We start from the raw sequence: 16,342 nt of genomic DNA on the forward strand, positions 1-16,342 counted from the left end.
CATGGGGGTTCTGAGTGAGTGAAAACCGGAAAAGTGGGACGGGAGGATCTGGAGTCAGCTAAAGACCGAACTGCACCGCTGGAAAGGAAAACACATCAGTGCTGCGAGAGTTTAAGGAAAGTAAGACGGGAGGAGGAGGAGGAGGAGGAGGAGGAGGAGGAGGAGGTGGAGGGAGACTTAGTCAAAGGGTTTGAGGAGATTCTTTCAGTTAAGGGGAGTTTAAGTTTAAGTTTAGTCAAAGGAAGGATAGTATTCAGAGGTTAGAGGCAGGATTGATTCATTGACTGTTTTATTTGTTTTAGAATTGGAGCTCTGGGTGTAAAGAAAGGGCAAGTTTCTCCAGTCTCAGTGGGTCAGAGAAAATGTGTGGTTTCAGTGGGAGCTGCATGTTGGAACGACCCGCTGAAGATCTCTGAGTCAAGAAACAATTCTGTTTCATAAAACCACAAACTGGGTTTCATGTTTCTGTTAAATTCAAAGAAACAAGTTCAAAAATGGTTGTCAGAGAATTTAGAAGCGTTTGTCGGCGTGTTGTTGGACTTGCAGTTTCCCCCTGCTTCATGTCTTGATGCTAAGGTAAGTAGCTTTAGCTTCCAGTGCAGGAGATGGTCTGGAACATGTAAAGCTAACAGGCTAACATCAGCGTCATCTTCTCTAACTTGTTCAGTCTTTGAAGCAGCCTTACGATGAAAATATGTGCTTATTCAGAGGTAACATTAACAGTGGTGCTGTGAATTTTAATTCAGGACAGTCTACACCCTCCTAACTTAGATGAAAGCTCCTGTTATCGGGAAAGTTTTTTTTTTTTAGCCTTATTCCCAACCGGAGCATTAGGATGGTGGCCGACTCGACCTACGATAAAAAATAAGCTGAATTTGAGTCGGGAATGAGATTGAAAAATCAATCATCTGTAATAAGTGAAGTTATGAAACTTTTGAGAGATTTTAGTCCTGCTGGGCAACATTGTTTTGTCATTTTGATATTATCCACCACATGTTCTGAAGAATTTGAACTGAAATGTGCACTGTGGTGATTTGTGAGCGTCAGTATTTTCTCACCTGTTTGGTCATGGAGTCTATGAGCCGAACATAAAGATCCTGTTCTGTCCTGATGCCTGAAACACACAAACACATATAACACTGATGAGCTGAGGACACACACACAGTTTACACACAGTCCTTGTTATCAGTGACTGCCTGATGACACATTTATACCACCAACATACATACATGCATTGGCCTGAAATGCTAATTCTCCCTCAGAATGCAGGGAAAAGAAAAAAATCCCCCCAAACAAAAGAAGTGAATCCTAATAATGTTCAGTAAATGAATTCTGTTATTATTTATGTCCCGGTTGTGTATTTATGTTTTCTTGTCATCTTGTCGCGGCTACGCTAACCCCCCTCAGCAAAAACAAACATTAGCGCGGCTCCAGAGCTGTTTATTATTTATAGGCCAGGCCGCCTTTAACAGCCGTGCCCCTCCCCCCTCTTCCCCAAACCACCCAAGCACAGCAACCCCCCGCTGCCTTTTACCTCAAGGATAGCAAGGAATCCTCATTCTCCGACAAATTAAATATCAATCAGGATTGCTTGTCTTTTATTAGTTATGCATCCGAGCGTAAATGTGACACAAACACGACATGGGGTGGAGGAAGCAAATTGCAGGGAACACCTGTTAGCGGTGGAGGAGCTCTAATTGTATTTCTTTCTTCTTGTTTTTCGGGCCGTTTCCTCGCAGCTTCCTCTGCTTTCTAATTGACATGATTCACTCCTCGCTCTGCGGCTGAGCGCTGAGCAGTCTGCAGCCTAAATGGCGGCTATCTATCCCGGTTGCCGATGAGGTCAATTACCTCCGTGCAATGCTAATCCGACGATGCCGACTCATATTAGAGTGATTTATCCCCCTTTGGAAGAAAACGCTCTTTTATGTCCCACTTTATCTGGTGTTTCTGCAGGGGTCTGAGAGCATTATGGCCATCCTCCTCCTGCAGCTCTGGACTCGAGCCAGCACAAAGACGAGCTGTGTGTTTTGAATCAGCAAAAGATCCCTCCAAACCCCCCGATGGACAAAACAGAGTTCAGGTTTGGTTAGTTGTCAGATATTCCAGATGTCTGACTCGGGGTGTGTGTGTGTGTGTGTGTGTGTGTGTGTGTGTGTGTGTGTGTGCTGATAATGAAAAAGTTTTTCCAGTCTTTCACTAAAAGCCCGCTGAGGTGACCTTTAATATAAAATCCTTCTCTACGAGCTCTAATTCATGCAGCAAAGTTCAACAGAAAGTTAGAGCGTCATTACCTCGACTTCATCAGTCAATACTCACCTGGCCTGCAGAAGTGCCGTTTAAAAAAGGCTAAACTTAAACTTAAGCTGTGTGTGTGTTTCTACTTCTTTTAGCCGGGGCTCAAGTTGAAAATCAGACAAAATAAATGTTTATATTTGCCTAATTTCCTTTAATATAACAGCTACCTGGATAAGGTTTCAAATCCAGGAAGTCTTTTTCATGCAGGAACTTAACAACCGGTCACCTCTGGGGCTCCTCACCCCCAAATCACAAACACACATTTTCCCTCTGAACTCGGAGCTCGCCCAAAGAGGGTGGAGAACATCGGAAACAAAAAGAGAGCCGTAACGTTGACTAAATAGTTTCTGAACATGACTCAAGGCCGATCACAGTTGTCTTGGGTGGCACTTAACCTAAGACACAGCAAGAGTGCCCCTGAAAAATGTTGTCAGGGGAAACAAGCAAAAGAGAAGAAAGGAGCTGCTAGCTTGTACTGTTAAGGACAAGGTTAGTGTATGTTATCACTTTCAGTGTGACGGTCGTTGGCTGGGGGGATTTTGTTGTTTCTTGTAGCGACAGAGATTTAATAACAGCAAAATGCAGACAGCAGAAGGGAGGAGGACGCCTGAAAGAGTCGCCCAGCGACAGGCTTTTACCAACAGTCTACATCCGCTGAGTCTGACTAGAAGTCGTTATTGATATGCATGCGTGGATTTCGTTGGAAAACAACTGAAATATGTTGTGCAGATACATCCTGTACGAACAGCCATCCTCAAAACATTTCTGCTTTCAAAAATGATTCAGATCATTTTTTTCTAATCTGCTCCTCCATCTGCAGAACTACATCCTCCCTCTGTACTGTCCAAACTACTGCTCACTGAATGAACAAACCTTCATTTTTAGCTCAATCCTCTATCCATCTATATGTCATATGATCATGTTTTGTTAGGACTGGACTTACCGTTGCTGTAGAGGAGCTGTAGCCTGTAGTGGATCCCGTTGTTGGTCTTCTCTCCGTTGTACTCCTGTGACACAAACACACAAGTCACAGCGAGTTACTGCAATGAAGGTGAGATGAAAAACATTAACAGTGATCTTGCAGCAGCAGCCTGCACACAGCGTCAGTTCTCACAGTCCGGAATGTTCCTGTTGGAGCTGTGTACATATGTACATGAACGCCACACAACTGGAAATACTGGAGAAAGTCTCTGATCAGGGGTTTTTGTATGTGATTCACACATTTCATGAAACAAAAAGATAAACTGGACGAAACGTTCAGAGACCCAGAATCAAAATGATTGAAGTCAAATTTCATGTTGATTTTTTAAAACAAATATGATTTTATTTGTTTTCTACATGAAATACTTTTGACATTTTGACACTTTTAACTTTTTTGTCTTTTTATTTTATAATATCACCAAAACAATATTTCAAAAATTCATCTTTAAAAATTAAAGTTCTAAAGAGGAAAAACGTAACTAAAATAGATATTATATTGTTCAATATCATTTTCAGTTCCAAGAAAATGTTTGAAGCTAATTCTTTTCTCCACATCATCTCATACTTTGGACTTCAGAGGTCACATTGTTTGTCTTTCTGTTTCATCAGATCAATGGAATATCTCATAATGTTTTTATTTTTTGACTCAGTGTTTATTTACAATGAGCTCTGTAGTATTTTTATTTTATTCCTTATAGTTAATCATCTTCATTATTTTCCTGACAGGAGGTGTAATCTGTAATTTTTTTAAGTTTCCATATTATAACTGTCATAATTACAGTTATAACTGATTAATTATTAAGTTTCAGGTGGAGACAGTTGGATCGTGATGACCGCTCAGTGACCTTTGACCACTGACCCCCAAACACAGTCAGCCAAGTCATCATGTGACTTGATCTTGGCATTGAGACAGGCAGACGTGCCCCCTCCCTCTCTTCTGTGTCCACTGAAACACTCTTGTACTGATGGCTGAAGTTTCCGTCTGTTTGGTCTCAGTTTCTCTCTTTCTGTTAGTCCACAGATGGTTTAGTTTTGTTTTAAACTTTCATATCAGATTCAGAACTGTCAGCCACTAGAACACATCTGAGAGTTGCATTCATACGGAGTTAAAACATCTTTTACATCTTTACATCCTCTTCAGTGTCTTCTTTTCTCGTGACCCTCACTCTCACTTCTCACTCTTTTCCTTCCCCCTTTTCTTCTTCTTCTCTCTTTTCAACCTTTTATTCCCCTTTTATTCCAGCTCTCTCTCTCCTTTCAGTCTCCATCAGTCAGCCGCTCGGTGCCAACTGTGCCCGGGAGTGTTGGCTCAGTCCCAGTGTGTTGTGTGTGTGTGTATGTGTGTGTGTTGGGGGATATCAGGGCGAGAGACTAGAGGTCAAAGCAGAGGTGAGGTGAGCGAGTGAGTGGGAGGAGAGGAGGGGAGGATGCGGTGCCAGCTGGCAGCCGATCAAACAACAAACTCTCCCAACCTGTCTGGAAATTATTATTATCATCATCATTAGTACTATTAGTAGGACTTGTACTAGTTGTATGCTGTATGGTGCAGCTTAATGTAGGCTATATGTAGGCTGCTGTCATTCTATATTCTTAAACCACACGTTGGTCTGTCTCTCGGTACTGTCTGACTTCCTGTCTGAGGCTCATTAGTTCCTACTGAAGATCTTTAAAAACTCCTAACATAAACCGAGTTTCATCTTCCTCTTAAATCTGACCTGTGAGAAGGCTTACTGCTCTAACAAGACAACAGTTCATATAAAGTTTATTTCAAAGTGGGTTTTTAAGTATAATTTGGTGTTTATCTGTATTTTTAAGATGCTGCAAATCTTAAACATTAATTACTCTAATTACCAAGGTATCAGTCAATAGAACAGCAGAAAACAGAACAGCAACTGTAATATTGAGTGCTGAGATAAACATAAACAGCTCGCTCTGATGTTATAAACGTATATATGGGATTATTGATCGAAAACGTTCCTTAATGATTAATTGACTATATGCTGCAGCTCCTTCTTCCTATGGCTTATTAAATCCCACTTTTTAATACAAACCAGCAACATGTTGGTCCGTCTCTCAGTTCTGTCTGACTAGTTTGTGGCTCTCAGCTCATTGGTTCCTACTAAATATCTTGTAGCTAGCTGTAGAGTTATCAAACAAATAGGAGGAAACAGTGCATTTGCTAGAGATGATAAATCCAAATTTTGGCAGTAATGGTGGCAGGGGGATGGTGTATGGATGGGTGAAGGAAGGATTTAAATGTGTGTGGGACAATGCAACAGGGTCTGAAGGTTTTCCTCAAGAACAAAGCAGATACATTTCCTATATTCTGGTGCCATCTGATGCTCTTAGCTTGAGATTTTAGCATTAGAAAAATCAAGGGCACATTTTGTAATTTCATGCAGAGGAAGTGTTTGGTCCCAGATTGCTCATTTGAAGACATGAGAAAGACAAAAGTACAGAAATTGAGTGGCACGGGCCTCAGATTTAGACTTTTTGGTTTAAAATACATATTTGAGGGGCGCAGATGTTTTTTCTCAGTGTACCGTTGTGGCTCATTGACATGTTTTTAATAGTTTCTGGCTCATTACAGTGAGTTAACTGTTTTCACATTGGTTTCTATCAGAAACAAAATGTCACCTTGTCTTTCTCCACAAAGTCTACGTAGGAAGTCCTCTCGATCTCGACCGGCTGACCCTGCCGGTCATAGAGGGCCAGCACAAAGTGGAAAAAGTTGGACTTCCTCAGGTTGGATGGAGGCTGCTTCTCAAAGTGAGCTCGGGCCAAACCCACACCACTGAAACAGATGAAGACAACATTTTATCAATCGTCAGGATTATTTACTCATTTTTGCATCATAAATACCAGGTAGTGTCAGCACTAGTTCATATACTCCCAGGTATTATATCAATGTATCCCTAATAAGACAAAACTGATTTATTCACTGTTAATGCAAACTAAAGATTTCCTGCTGTTGCTTCACATTAAAAGTCTCCACCAGTTAGGCACCAAGGTGCTTTTATTGTGAAAGAAAATAAGACAGAGGTAGAGTCACTGATTTTCTGTAAACACACACTGAGCTGTCAAACACACGAGCACGACCTGTGCAACACCTCGTATTTCAAGAGCCAAAATAACTAATACAGGAACCCTCATCAGAAAAGTAAACTGATTATAATCATAATTAAAGCTGTAAGCAGCAATGAATTGAATTGAATTAAATTTCTTTAGTGTCATTGTAACAAGTACAACGAAATTAAGTGTAGTCATTTCAGTGCAAATAGAGCTTAATAAATAGTAAGAAAAAAAAAGAAGAAAAAAAAGTAGAAACAACATATTAAAAACAATATAAAGAAACACGTAAGAACAGGCACGTCCAGTGGAAATAAAAAAACAAAAGTGTATTTCAGTGAAAGGAAAAGGTGAGTGAGTTCACCTTCTGGCGGTTATTTAGTGCAACCTCAGAACGGGCCCTTGCAGTCCACGTGTGTCGGGGCATGCTGCTGTCGGGGTGTGCCACATACCCGGCCCCATTGCCTGATTATTGTGTATGCATCTCTTAACTGTCCATGTTTGGGACAGTGCAGGAAGGAATTAAATGTCATTTTCTGTGTACATGTGGCGCTGTGACTATGACTATATATTGTATATGTGTGTTCAGGGCTGGACTCTTATCAAACATGTGAAGTTTGGTCCAGATAGGAATGAGGAAGTTGTTCCTTTATGACCTGGTGGCCTGCGTCTGCTGGTATTAAATAATGTACGCTGAAGTCAGAAGAACTCTCTGCAATCTACATAAAAACAAAATGGACTACAAATGAATTTGTGGTCAGTTGTGTTTTGATTATTGATTGGTGAAGACACTGTCGGAGGGCGTGCTCACCTTTTAGTTGCATGTCATCTTGTAGTGAATGATATGGAGGAAAAAACCTATAAATGTCATGTCGATGACGTTTGTGTGAATTCCCATGTCCAGTAGGTGGCGCTGTGGATATGACACAGTATTGATGCATGGAGGTATTCAGGACGACATTGTATACATGTGTGATGAATTTGGTGCACATAGGAAATTGTATATTGAAGTTTTAAGGACTTGATGCTTTACCGTGACACCTACCATGTCTCAAGTAGGCAAAAGCTTTTGATAACTTTTCGTCTTCAAGATTTGAGGATGATACTGAGTGAATTGGAAGTCTGTGGTGTTCAATCTGTAGGAGGAGTTTGTTAAAGTACGAGGCATGGAAATGGATCAAAATGGGCGACTTACTGTTGGAGTGACAGTTTGGTATCCTGATGTTTTTGTGCGTCTGATCATGATACATGTGCATACCAAATTTTATTCATGTTTATGCATGAAGGCGGCGGGGTTTGGATTTTTAATATTCCAGGGGGCGCTATAGAATTGTCAGTCATCATCAGGAGAGCATTGACAATAATTGTATCAAGTTTTGTGTTAATCCGACCTACCGATATGGAGATATAAAATACTTCAATTTAAAGAGCGCCAAAATTTTGCAGAGAGCCTCAGGGGCTCATGGGGAAGTAGTAACCTGATTTTGATGTAATTTGGACTCATCATTGTGGAGATATGCAACACTTCCTGTTTGGAAGTAAATCTGCAGGAAGTTGTTATTTAATAACCTGAGTATTGTTTGAAATATCAAAATTATTTTAATACATTTTTGTCAGGAGAGTCCACAGATGCTGTGTGCAAAGTTTCGTGCAAATCGGTGAAATTGCCTGAGAGGAGTTTGAAAAAATAGGTTTGCGACATCTTGCAAAAAAAAAAAAAAATTAGGGCAGAAATGGGCATGGAACGGGAACGCGTGGATATAAGGTTTTTGAATGTGCGATAAAGTATATGGGAGTTATAAGCTAAAATGCACTTTCCTTGATTATAGTGCCACCTAGTGGTGGAAATTCCCATCGACAATAGCTCATAAAATGTTTTGCCAGGTGTAACATACATTCGAAGTTTGGTGAGTTTTGGGGTATGTTCAGGCAGCAGAAAATGGGATTCATCCTCCATCATTTGCAACAAAAAAGTCGTCACTACAAAAAAAATTTATAAATTATAAAATAAACCTGATCAAAGAGTTAAAACGTGTAAATCTTAAGCCAAACATTGAGGAGGAGGATGATGGATGAGGAGCAGCGAGTGAAAAACTACTCAGGTGATAATAGTGACTGAAACTGGGAGCTTACTGCTCTGAATTGATTCATAATGTGTGTGTGTGTGTGTGTGTGTGTGTGTGTGTGTGCGCGCGCGCGCACACGAGCTTGTGTGTGTGTGTGTGTGTCCTCCTCTCTGTGAGATCGACCTTTTAAATAAAAGATATAAAAACTATGGAGACAGAGGCCAAAACCCCGGAGACACGAGACTCTTCCTGCAGTCTGAGAGTCACAGAGGCAGAAGAAGAAGAGACTTTATCTCTACGTTATAAAAACATTCATTTACAACAATCCGACATTTGAAGCCTGGTGTTTACCATTTACAACCACTGATATAACTCCTGGAGTTAAAAACTTCCTTCAGTCCAATCAGACCACAGGTCAGGTCCAAACACAACGAAATGACCCATCAAACATGCACACAGTCATGTTAAAAAACACTAAGGATAAAATAATTACGCTGTGTCTCCAGCTGCAGAAACCTGATCGTGGACTCATCACCATGACATCATTTCTGACACGTTGAAGCAAACACGCAAGCCAGTCGGGAGAAAACACAGGACCCACAATTCATTTAGTTTATGAGCAACAATCAAGCACAACACACAACACTAACTTAAATCTCATATCAGAAATGAGTCAACTGTTTCAACACGAACAACGACACATCCCCTGTGTTGCCTGGCTGAAGGATGAAGTGCATTTTTGTTACTTCTGAGCATTTTAACCCTTTTAAACTGTGATTTTGTCTTTTCAGTCACTTCTGACGATTTATTTTAAACTGTACTTTATTCTTGACGTTGCATTCAAAGTCTTTTTTTATATTTGCCCTTCATTCCTTGTACTGGTCTGTTTATTTAGAATTTATCGGATATTTTTTTCTGTGATTTGCACCTGTTGTAAAGCACTTTGTGATGCTGGTTTTAACAAGTGCTGTCTGTCCTTCTGTATTACACCCATCACATCAGGAGAAGTGTCTATCTTTGTGTGGTGGGCCCAACACAGAACCCTGAGGAACTCCACAAGTAACCAATTTGTACATAAATTATAAATAAAACATACAGTTTAATGTCTGTAAAGCTTGTAGTCACATATCAAAATCTTATAATAAATGTTTGTGAAACTGAGAAGTTCTGAAAGATAAACAGATATAAATTATGTCAAAGCACAAATATCAAAATATATCATAAATACTACCTTGTTGTTTTTACTGTATACAAATAATATTCATATCATATTCATAATATTAAATAATAATATTCATTATTCACTGTATGTTATGTATGAAATAAACACACATAACAAATACAAATTAAACTGTTATACTTATGAAGGTATTATTATCTTATCAAAATATTTTAAAGTGACTTTGTGAGTTAAAAAAATACTAAAGGACTTTCATCCTTAAATGGGAATATATATTATGAAGATCACTGGCCAGAAGATGTGTTCAGACGTTTGTTTAAAGCCATTTTCTTGTCTTTGAACATGCTGCAGCCTCACGTTCACAAAATCCAAAAGGGCTTTCACTCTTTACTGAGTGCGTGAACAGAAAAACATCACTGACTTAATGTCAGCAGCTGATTTTAGGAAAAGTGGATAAAAAAAATCCTTGTTGATCCTGAAATAAAATCAATGCTCCTGTAGGAAGCGACCTCTGCTCTCGGCCCGGAGATGCTCAAAGTGTCCGAAGGGGAAACGCTCAAAGCAGCAGCTGAATATTTTTACATCAATCTCATTTTCCTGTTCGTTTTGTTTCCTAAAACACTTTATGATCAATATGATCATCCGGGCGCAAATAAATATTTATTCATGCTCAGGGTTTGTTTTTGGAAATGTGCCTGCTCTCTCTCGGTCTCTGTGTTTCCCCGCTCAGGGGTGTATTCCCCAGACGACAGATTAATACAGCCGTGACCTTTCTGCACCCCCATTACCAATGCTTAATGCCTCATTTGTAGGCCGGTTTGTTGGAAGCTAATTCTTCCGACTCGCAGCATTTGGCCAGGCAGACAGTGGCGTAGAGAGAAACTCTGAGGGGGAGGAGGAGGCGGAGGAAGTCAGCTCAGGTGTGTGTCGTTCAGGTTAGACTGATGGTGGGAATTAAGTGTCAGAAAAAAAATAAAAACACACATAGAGGGATCACAGCGAGGCAGACTTCAACACTCTCACTCACAGATATTTTCAATGACTTCCTGTGAGAAAAAACATCCACAAGCATCTGTTGTTATCCGTGGTGCTACTTTGACGAACAAACATCCTTTACTGAAATACAAGTCCTAATACAAGAAGGAAAATACTAAGAGTAAAGCTGAAATGTCACTGAGGTAAAACAGAATATCGGTACTCAGTTAGCGTTACACTGATCAGCGCCTGAGAGGCCCTCAGAACAGAGCGGTGGATGTAACATTCAAGACCACCTTGCTTAATCAGTGGTCATCTGTGTTTCCATAAGCAGACGCGACCAGACATTTCCAATAGGTTGTCTTCAGTTCTGGTGATTTCTCTTGTGTTACCGTGGCGATCTTGGAAATGTAATTCAAAATAAAGGAGCTGTATGAAGCTTGGGTGATATCCAAAATTTTATATCACCAAATATCACGATTCACGATATTATTGACGCTCACAGCCTAGAAAACAGTACCGAGTGATGGACTCTGAGGTATGACTACAAATTTACTTTTGTCTTTCCGTGCCTCAGGTAGCACATAGAAAATGCTTGAAAGATTAAAAACATGTTATTGGTTATTTAGTTATCTACAGAATATATTCTGCTGTGACGCCTCAGTTTCCACATGTCGATCAATAAAATGTCTCTTAATCTCACCTCATCTGATCTTCACCTCACTAGCCTTTCTTCAGAGGTCCAAGACTATAGAGACAGACGATCATTTCAGGAACATTTCTTGAAACAATCGGATTTCTGTTGGAAATATGAGATATTTCGAAGTGCAACAAAGTAAAACTACCCTGGATTTGGAGTTGAATGTGTGAACGTCACTTCCTGACAACACGATTCAGATGTTTTAATGTTTAAACTGTAAGAAAACATGGTGAAGGCCTGGTTAGAACAACAAACAATGACACAGCTGACTCGGGTGAATTTGGCACCTGTTTCATCCCGAACGCCATGAAAAGCATCACTTCCGCCACTAAACCAGTCCATTATCCCAATTACACACAATGCTCTGCAGCGGCCATCCACGGCGATGAAGCTGCGCTGCCGCCGCTGCCGCCACTGCCGCCGCTCATCCTCTCCTCTCTGCTCTGCCTCCACTCAGAAAGCTCGTTAGCATTATTATTATTTCAATTATGCTAATTGCGGCTGCATCCACTCGTCGCCGCGCCTCGTATCCGGCTGTTAGCACTTGGCACAAGGTGTAATAAAAACAGTATCGATGGCACACGGCTCGCTTGAACATGCCCGGAGTGTAAATCACACGCCAACAGCCAGAAAAAATGAAACACACACACACACACACACACACACACACAGAGAGAGAGAGAGAGAGAGAACAAACACAACGAGGCAAACGAGGGCCGTGGCCGACGATCCGCACGTTTCCACCACAAAGCCTGAAATTAAAGGTCAGCGGGAGTCGTGTCGAGCACTCTGCAAACAATTACTGAGCAAGACAGCCGGTCCTGGGTGCAGTCAGTTCACACACACACACACACACACACACACACACACACACACACACGCATACCCACACACAGAATGAATTCACTGCCTAAATATAATAAAACCTGCAAGGTTCTTTTCTTCTCTCAGATTAAAGGAGGGGTAGCCGTCAGTCGTTGATCCCAGCAAAGACCTTCCACCAGTCCTATGCCTTTGTGACACTCCAGGTGGTTGTCTGAACTTTCTTCAGACCAACAGAGCTCATTATTAATTTGCTAAGGAGATCTTAACATTTCCAAACATACCAAATTTGTCAGGATGCATTTTGGGGGAAATGGTTCAACAGAAGTGTAGAATATTTACATTTGATGGAAAGATGAAGAAAAATTCCTCAAACAGTTTCGATGAAGAGCAGAAAAAACATGAAACACCATATATCTGAGCTACTGTGGACAGTGTTTAACATATTTAAAGTGTGAAGATACAGCAATATGTGAGCGAAGAACAGCTGACCAGTACACAACCGACAGGACTGTGGGACAAAAGTAAATACATCAGAAACCTGCTGCTAACAGTGAGTGCTCTTCTCTCACTTATCACACCGGCAAACACACCTGCCAAACCAGAGCAGGAGAAATATTTCACTTTGTTTCGTGCATTGTGACTTTTACACTGTAATATTTATCAGTTTTCAGTATCAGCCTCTTGTTACAAATTAAAGTCATACTGACCAATGTGATCGACAGAAAAAATAATGCTACCGCAGATTTAACAGAACGGGTCCTTTAAAACTTTCCACAAGAAATGGAACTTCTGTCTCTTCTGTCTGCCTCACACTCACGGAGGAGGTCGAGGACACACAGTACAGCAGACTATAGACTGTGAGGTGGGAGGAACAGTTAGCAATAACTAAAAGAGTGAAACGATGCAAAAAAATAAATAATAAATAGGGAGAAAAACAGGAAATGTAGGAGGAGGAAACTATAGAAAACAAGGAGAATCCCGATCTAAACTTTCTAGGTGCTGGATGAGGTAATCTGGTATTGACATTTAATCACTGGATCTATACATGGAAAGAGTTGCACTCTGTCAAGATCAAGAAAATAACTGACCGATTAATAACCCGATATAGAAATAGTCTTTAACAAACTCTTACCCCAGACTATGCAGCCTACATTTCCTAAAACACACCAGGATGGTGTCTTTAATTGGAGTCTTGTCCTCAATAGTATGTTTGACGTCTAAAATAAACCTGATGTGTAAAAGACTGTTTTATTGATTAGACACCTGAGAGATTTCTGATCTTGACATGCCGTTTTTTTCATGAAGACTTGAGACTTCACTTGAACTTCACACAACAGACTAAAAATCAGCTAATCACAATATTGAATTAGGTGACAAAGCTATGTTTATTTAAGGACGAGACCTTGTAATGTGTGACCATGTTTATTTCAATTAATCTGGAGGTAAGGATTATGAATATCATTGGAGAGATTACAGATTTAACCTAAAATTAATCAAAGCTATTTAATTTTATGTCAAATTTAACTCTGAGCTTTCCTGGTCTGCTGATTCTACATGTGATTGGCTAATAACTCCATCTATTCAATATTTCATTTAACGTCAGCCTAAAACTGCTGCATCGGATTAAAAGTGGCTCAGTGTTTATAAAAACAGACTGAAGGTTAAAAACAGTTAATCCAAAATGAAACTGAACTCCCCGGACTAAAGATGACTGAACTTTAACCTGAAAGTCTTCAATGTTTTATGTTCAATATAAATGACTGAAAATCATCTTGAGACTGCAGGGAGCTGTACACACACACACACACACACACACACACACACACACACACACACACACACACACCATGACATTAATCAAACAGGAGATGGAGTGTGACCGCTGTTTGAGTCTTTAACCAGCGTGGCCTGCCGCCTCACACACACATAAATATACACACACACGCCTAATGAGCCATACAGCACACACACACAAACACACACACACACTGATAGTAATACACACACACACACACACACACACACACACACACACAGTCTGGCATGCTGCCAGGATGTTAATCAAATAAACTCTGGATGTTTAAATCTGATTCAGTGGAAACCAACTCAGAGCAAACACACCCTGACAGAACACACACACACACTCTGTCACATTTAGTCTAAATGTTGATCTGAAAGTTCATCAGAGCAAATTTCAAATGTGAAATCATACACAGATAGTCTGATTGGATGCTAACAGATGTAACTAAAGCTATATCCAACAAACCTTATTACTATCCGTACTGTTTTTAGGCAGCGACCTCAAGAGGCCATAGTAATTATGACGGGAGCAAAGAGGAACTCAGGTGATGGAGTTCAAAGATGATAACATGCAGACATGAAAGTCTGTATGGAGGTCAAGGTGGACGAAACAGTCAAACAAAGACTTTTACCAGGAAAAACAAAAATTAACATTATGGTAATTTATGTGACGAAAGTTTATCTCTTTAACATCTCTAACTTACGTTAGTAACTCAAGTTACATAACAAATATACTTATTTTTAACCCTCACAATCATTTCCAAACCAAGTGTTTTTGTTGCTCTAACGAACCAAACTGTGTCCATATAACAATAATAAATGAAGAGTACCTGTCACTGGTACAGTCCTGTCAAATATGTAGTTTTGGGAATAAACCTGTTCTGTCATCAGGGCGAGGATGTGATCAGCCTCCACATGAAGCAGAAACATGTCAACAAAGACTTGTTTGTTGCCTTGTTTTTTGTCTTGTTTGTCTCTGACATGATCTTCAGTCCGACCAAACATCAGCTCAGCAGGTCCAGTTATGTTGAGATGGATTGAATGTATTTAAAAAGGTCCAGTGTGCAGGTTTAGTGGCAACCAACTGAACACCCCTCGTCTCACCCTCCTCTACAGTCTGTCTCTAGAATCAGTGTTTGGTTTGTCCGTTCTGGGCTACTGAAGAAACATGGCGTACTTCCTCTGTCAAACTGACATTAAATACATTTGTTTAAATCACCGCGTGATTCCGCAAATGAGTGAAATTAGAAAATAAACTTAGATCTGGTTGTAATCATTTGATTCTGTCCAGCTGATTTTAACACCTACAGGAAGTAAAAAACAAAAATAAAAACAGTCACCTTAGTAGAGAATCTGACACTCGAAAGTCTGTTATGACATTTTGTTTGCTTTGGTTTTGAATGTTTTACACTGGATATAAAATGCGTCCTGCAGAATCATCCTGCATGAATGTAATTAGTGCTCACACACACACACACACACACACACACACACCATCGGGTCTTCCTCTCTAATTGCAATGGAAGTCAGGTTTGGACGGTTAAAATATGCACATATTGTTCACGTGCAGTACAGTGTGTGTGTGTGTGTGTGTGTGTGTGTGTGTGTGTGTGTGTGTGTTGATTTATGCAAGGCCGCACAATTACCCACAAATACATTTACCCAATCAGGCCACTGTGTTCACTCGCGCTCTCTCTCTCTCTCTCTCTCATTCTCTCTCTCTCTCTCACACACACACACACACCTGTTTGGTTAGCTCTTATTAGCCATGTAATATGAACTAATGACTTGAGGCTGAAACGTGGAAAGAAGACAGCAGGCCCAGTGTGCGTGTGTGTGTGTGTGTGAGCGTTGTTATGTCATTGATGAAATGAAATCCTCCACAGAACCATCCTCCTCCTCCTCAGTTCCTGATTTCAATGATAAATCTTTAACCACCAAACTTCATTGTAAAAAACACTCAAATAACATTACATTATTTGTATTGCAGTAAATTGTGTTTTCATCTCCTTTTTCTATTGTTTTTACATCTTTTTTTTTTTAAGTAATCACATTATATTACAAAAATCAGACTCAAGCACTCCTTTATTTCTCTGAGTTTTCTACAGGAACAAACTGACTCTTCTGTGTTTTATGTTGATCTGCGGGTGGCGACTCCATCACTGAAGCATTGTGGGAGGTTTTTTTTAGTGCACGTACAGTCCACTGTGAGTCCGATGCCGTCAGTGAGGGAAACGCCTGCTGACTGATTTCCATTTGTGCACCTTAATAGTGTGTGTCATTCCTAATTAGGGCGACTGGCTTGGGGAAACAGTGGCTTGATGGTGAAATGGCTGCTCCCGTCATGCTGCAATTACCAACAAATTAGTCTTTAGACTGAGGGGGCTTCTGCACATGCACACACACTCCTGACCAAGCGTGTGTGTGTGAGCAGTACGCGTGCTAATT

General features: G+C 40.4%; 1 protein-coding gene across 3 annotated transcripts in view; it reads right to left on the reverse strand.

Annotated features, from left to right (window-relative positions):
- LOC119007873 (transcription factor COE3-like) overlaps nt 1–16,342 on the reverse strand; it is a 171,386-nt gene that overhangs the window by 144,942 nt on the left and 10,102 nt on the right. For all 3 annotated transcript variants that reach the window (XM_037077812.1, XM_037077813.1, XM_037077814.1), the window contains exons 2-4: nt 5,917–6,073; nt 3,242–3,305; nt 1,059–1,114 (exon numbers count right to left, since the gene is read on the reverse strand). In XM_037077812.1, the coding sequence (XP_036933707.1) occupies nt 1,059–1,114; nt 3,242–3,305; nt 5,917–6,073 (277 nt within the window). The remainder of the gene's footprint in view (nt 1–1,058; nt 1,115–3,241; nt 3,306–5,916; nt 6,074–16,342) is intronic.

The sequence above is a fragment of the Acanthopagrus latus genome, chromosome 18 (assembly GCF_904848185.1).
Source record: "Acanthopagrus latus isolate v.2019 chromosome 18, fAcaLat1.1, whole genome shotgun sequence".
In the NCBI taxonomy this organism is placed as follows: Eukaryota; Metazoa; Chordata; class Actinopteri; order Spariformes; family Sparidae; genus Acanthopagrus; species Acanthopagrus latus.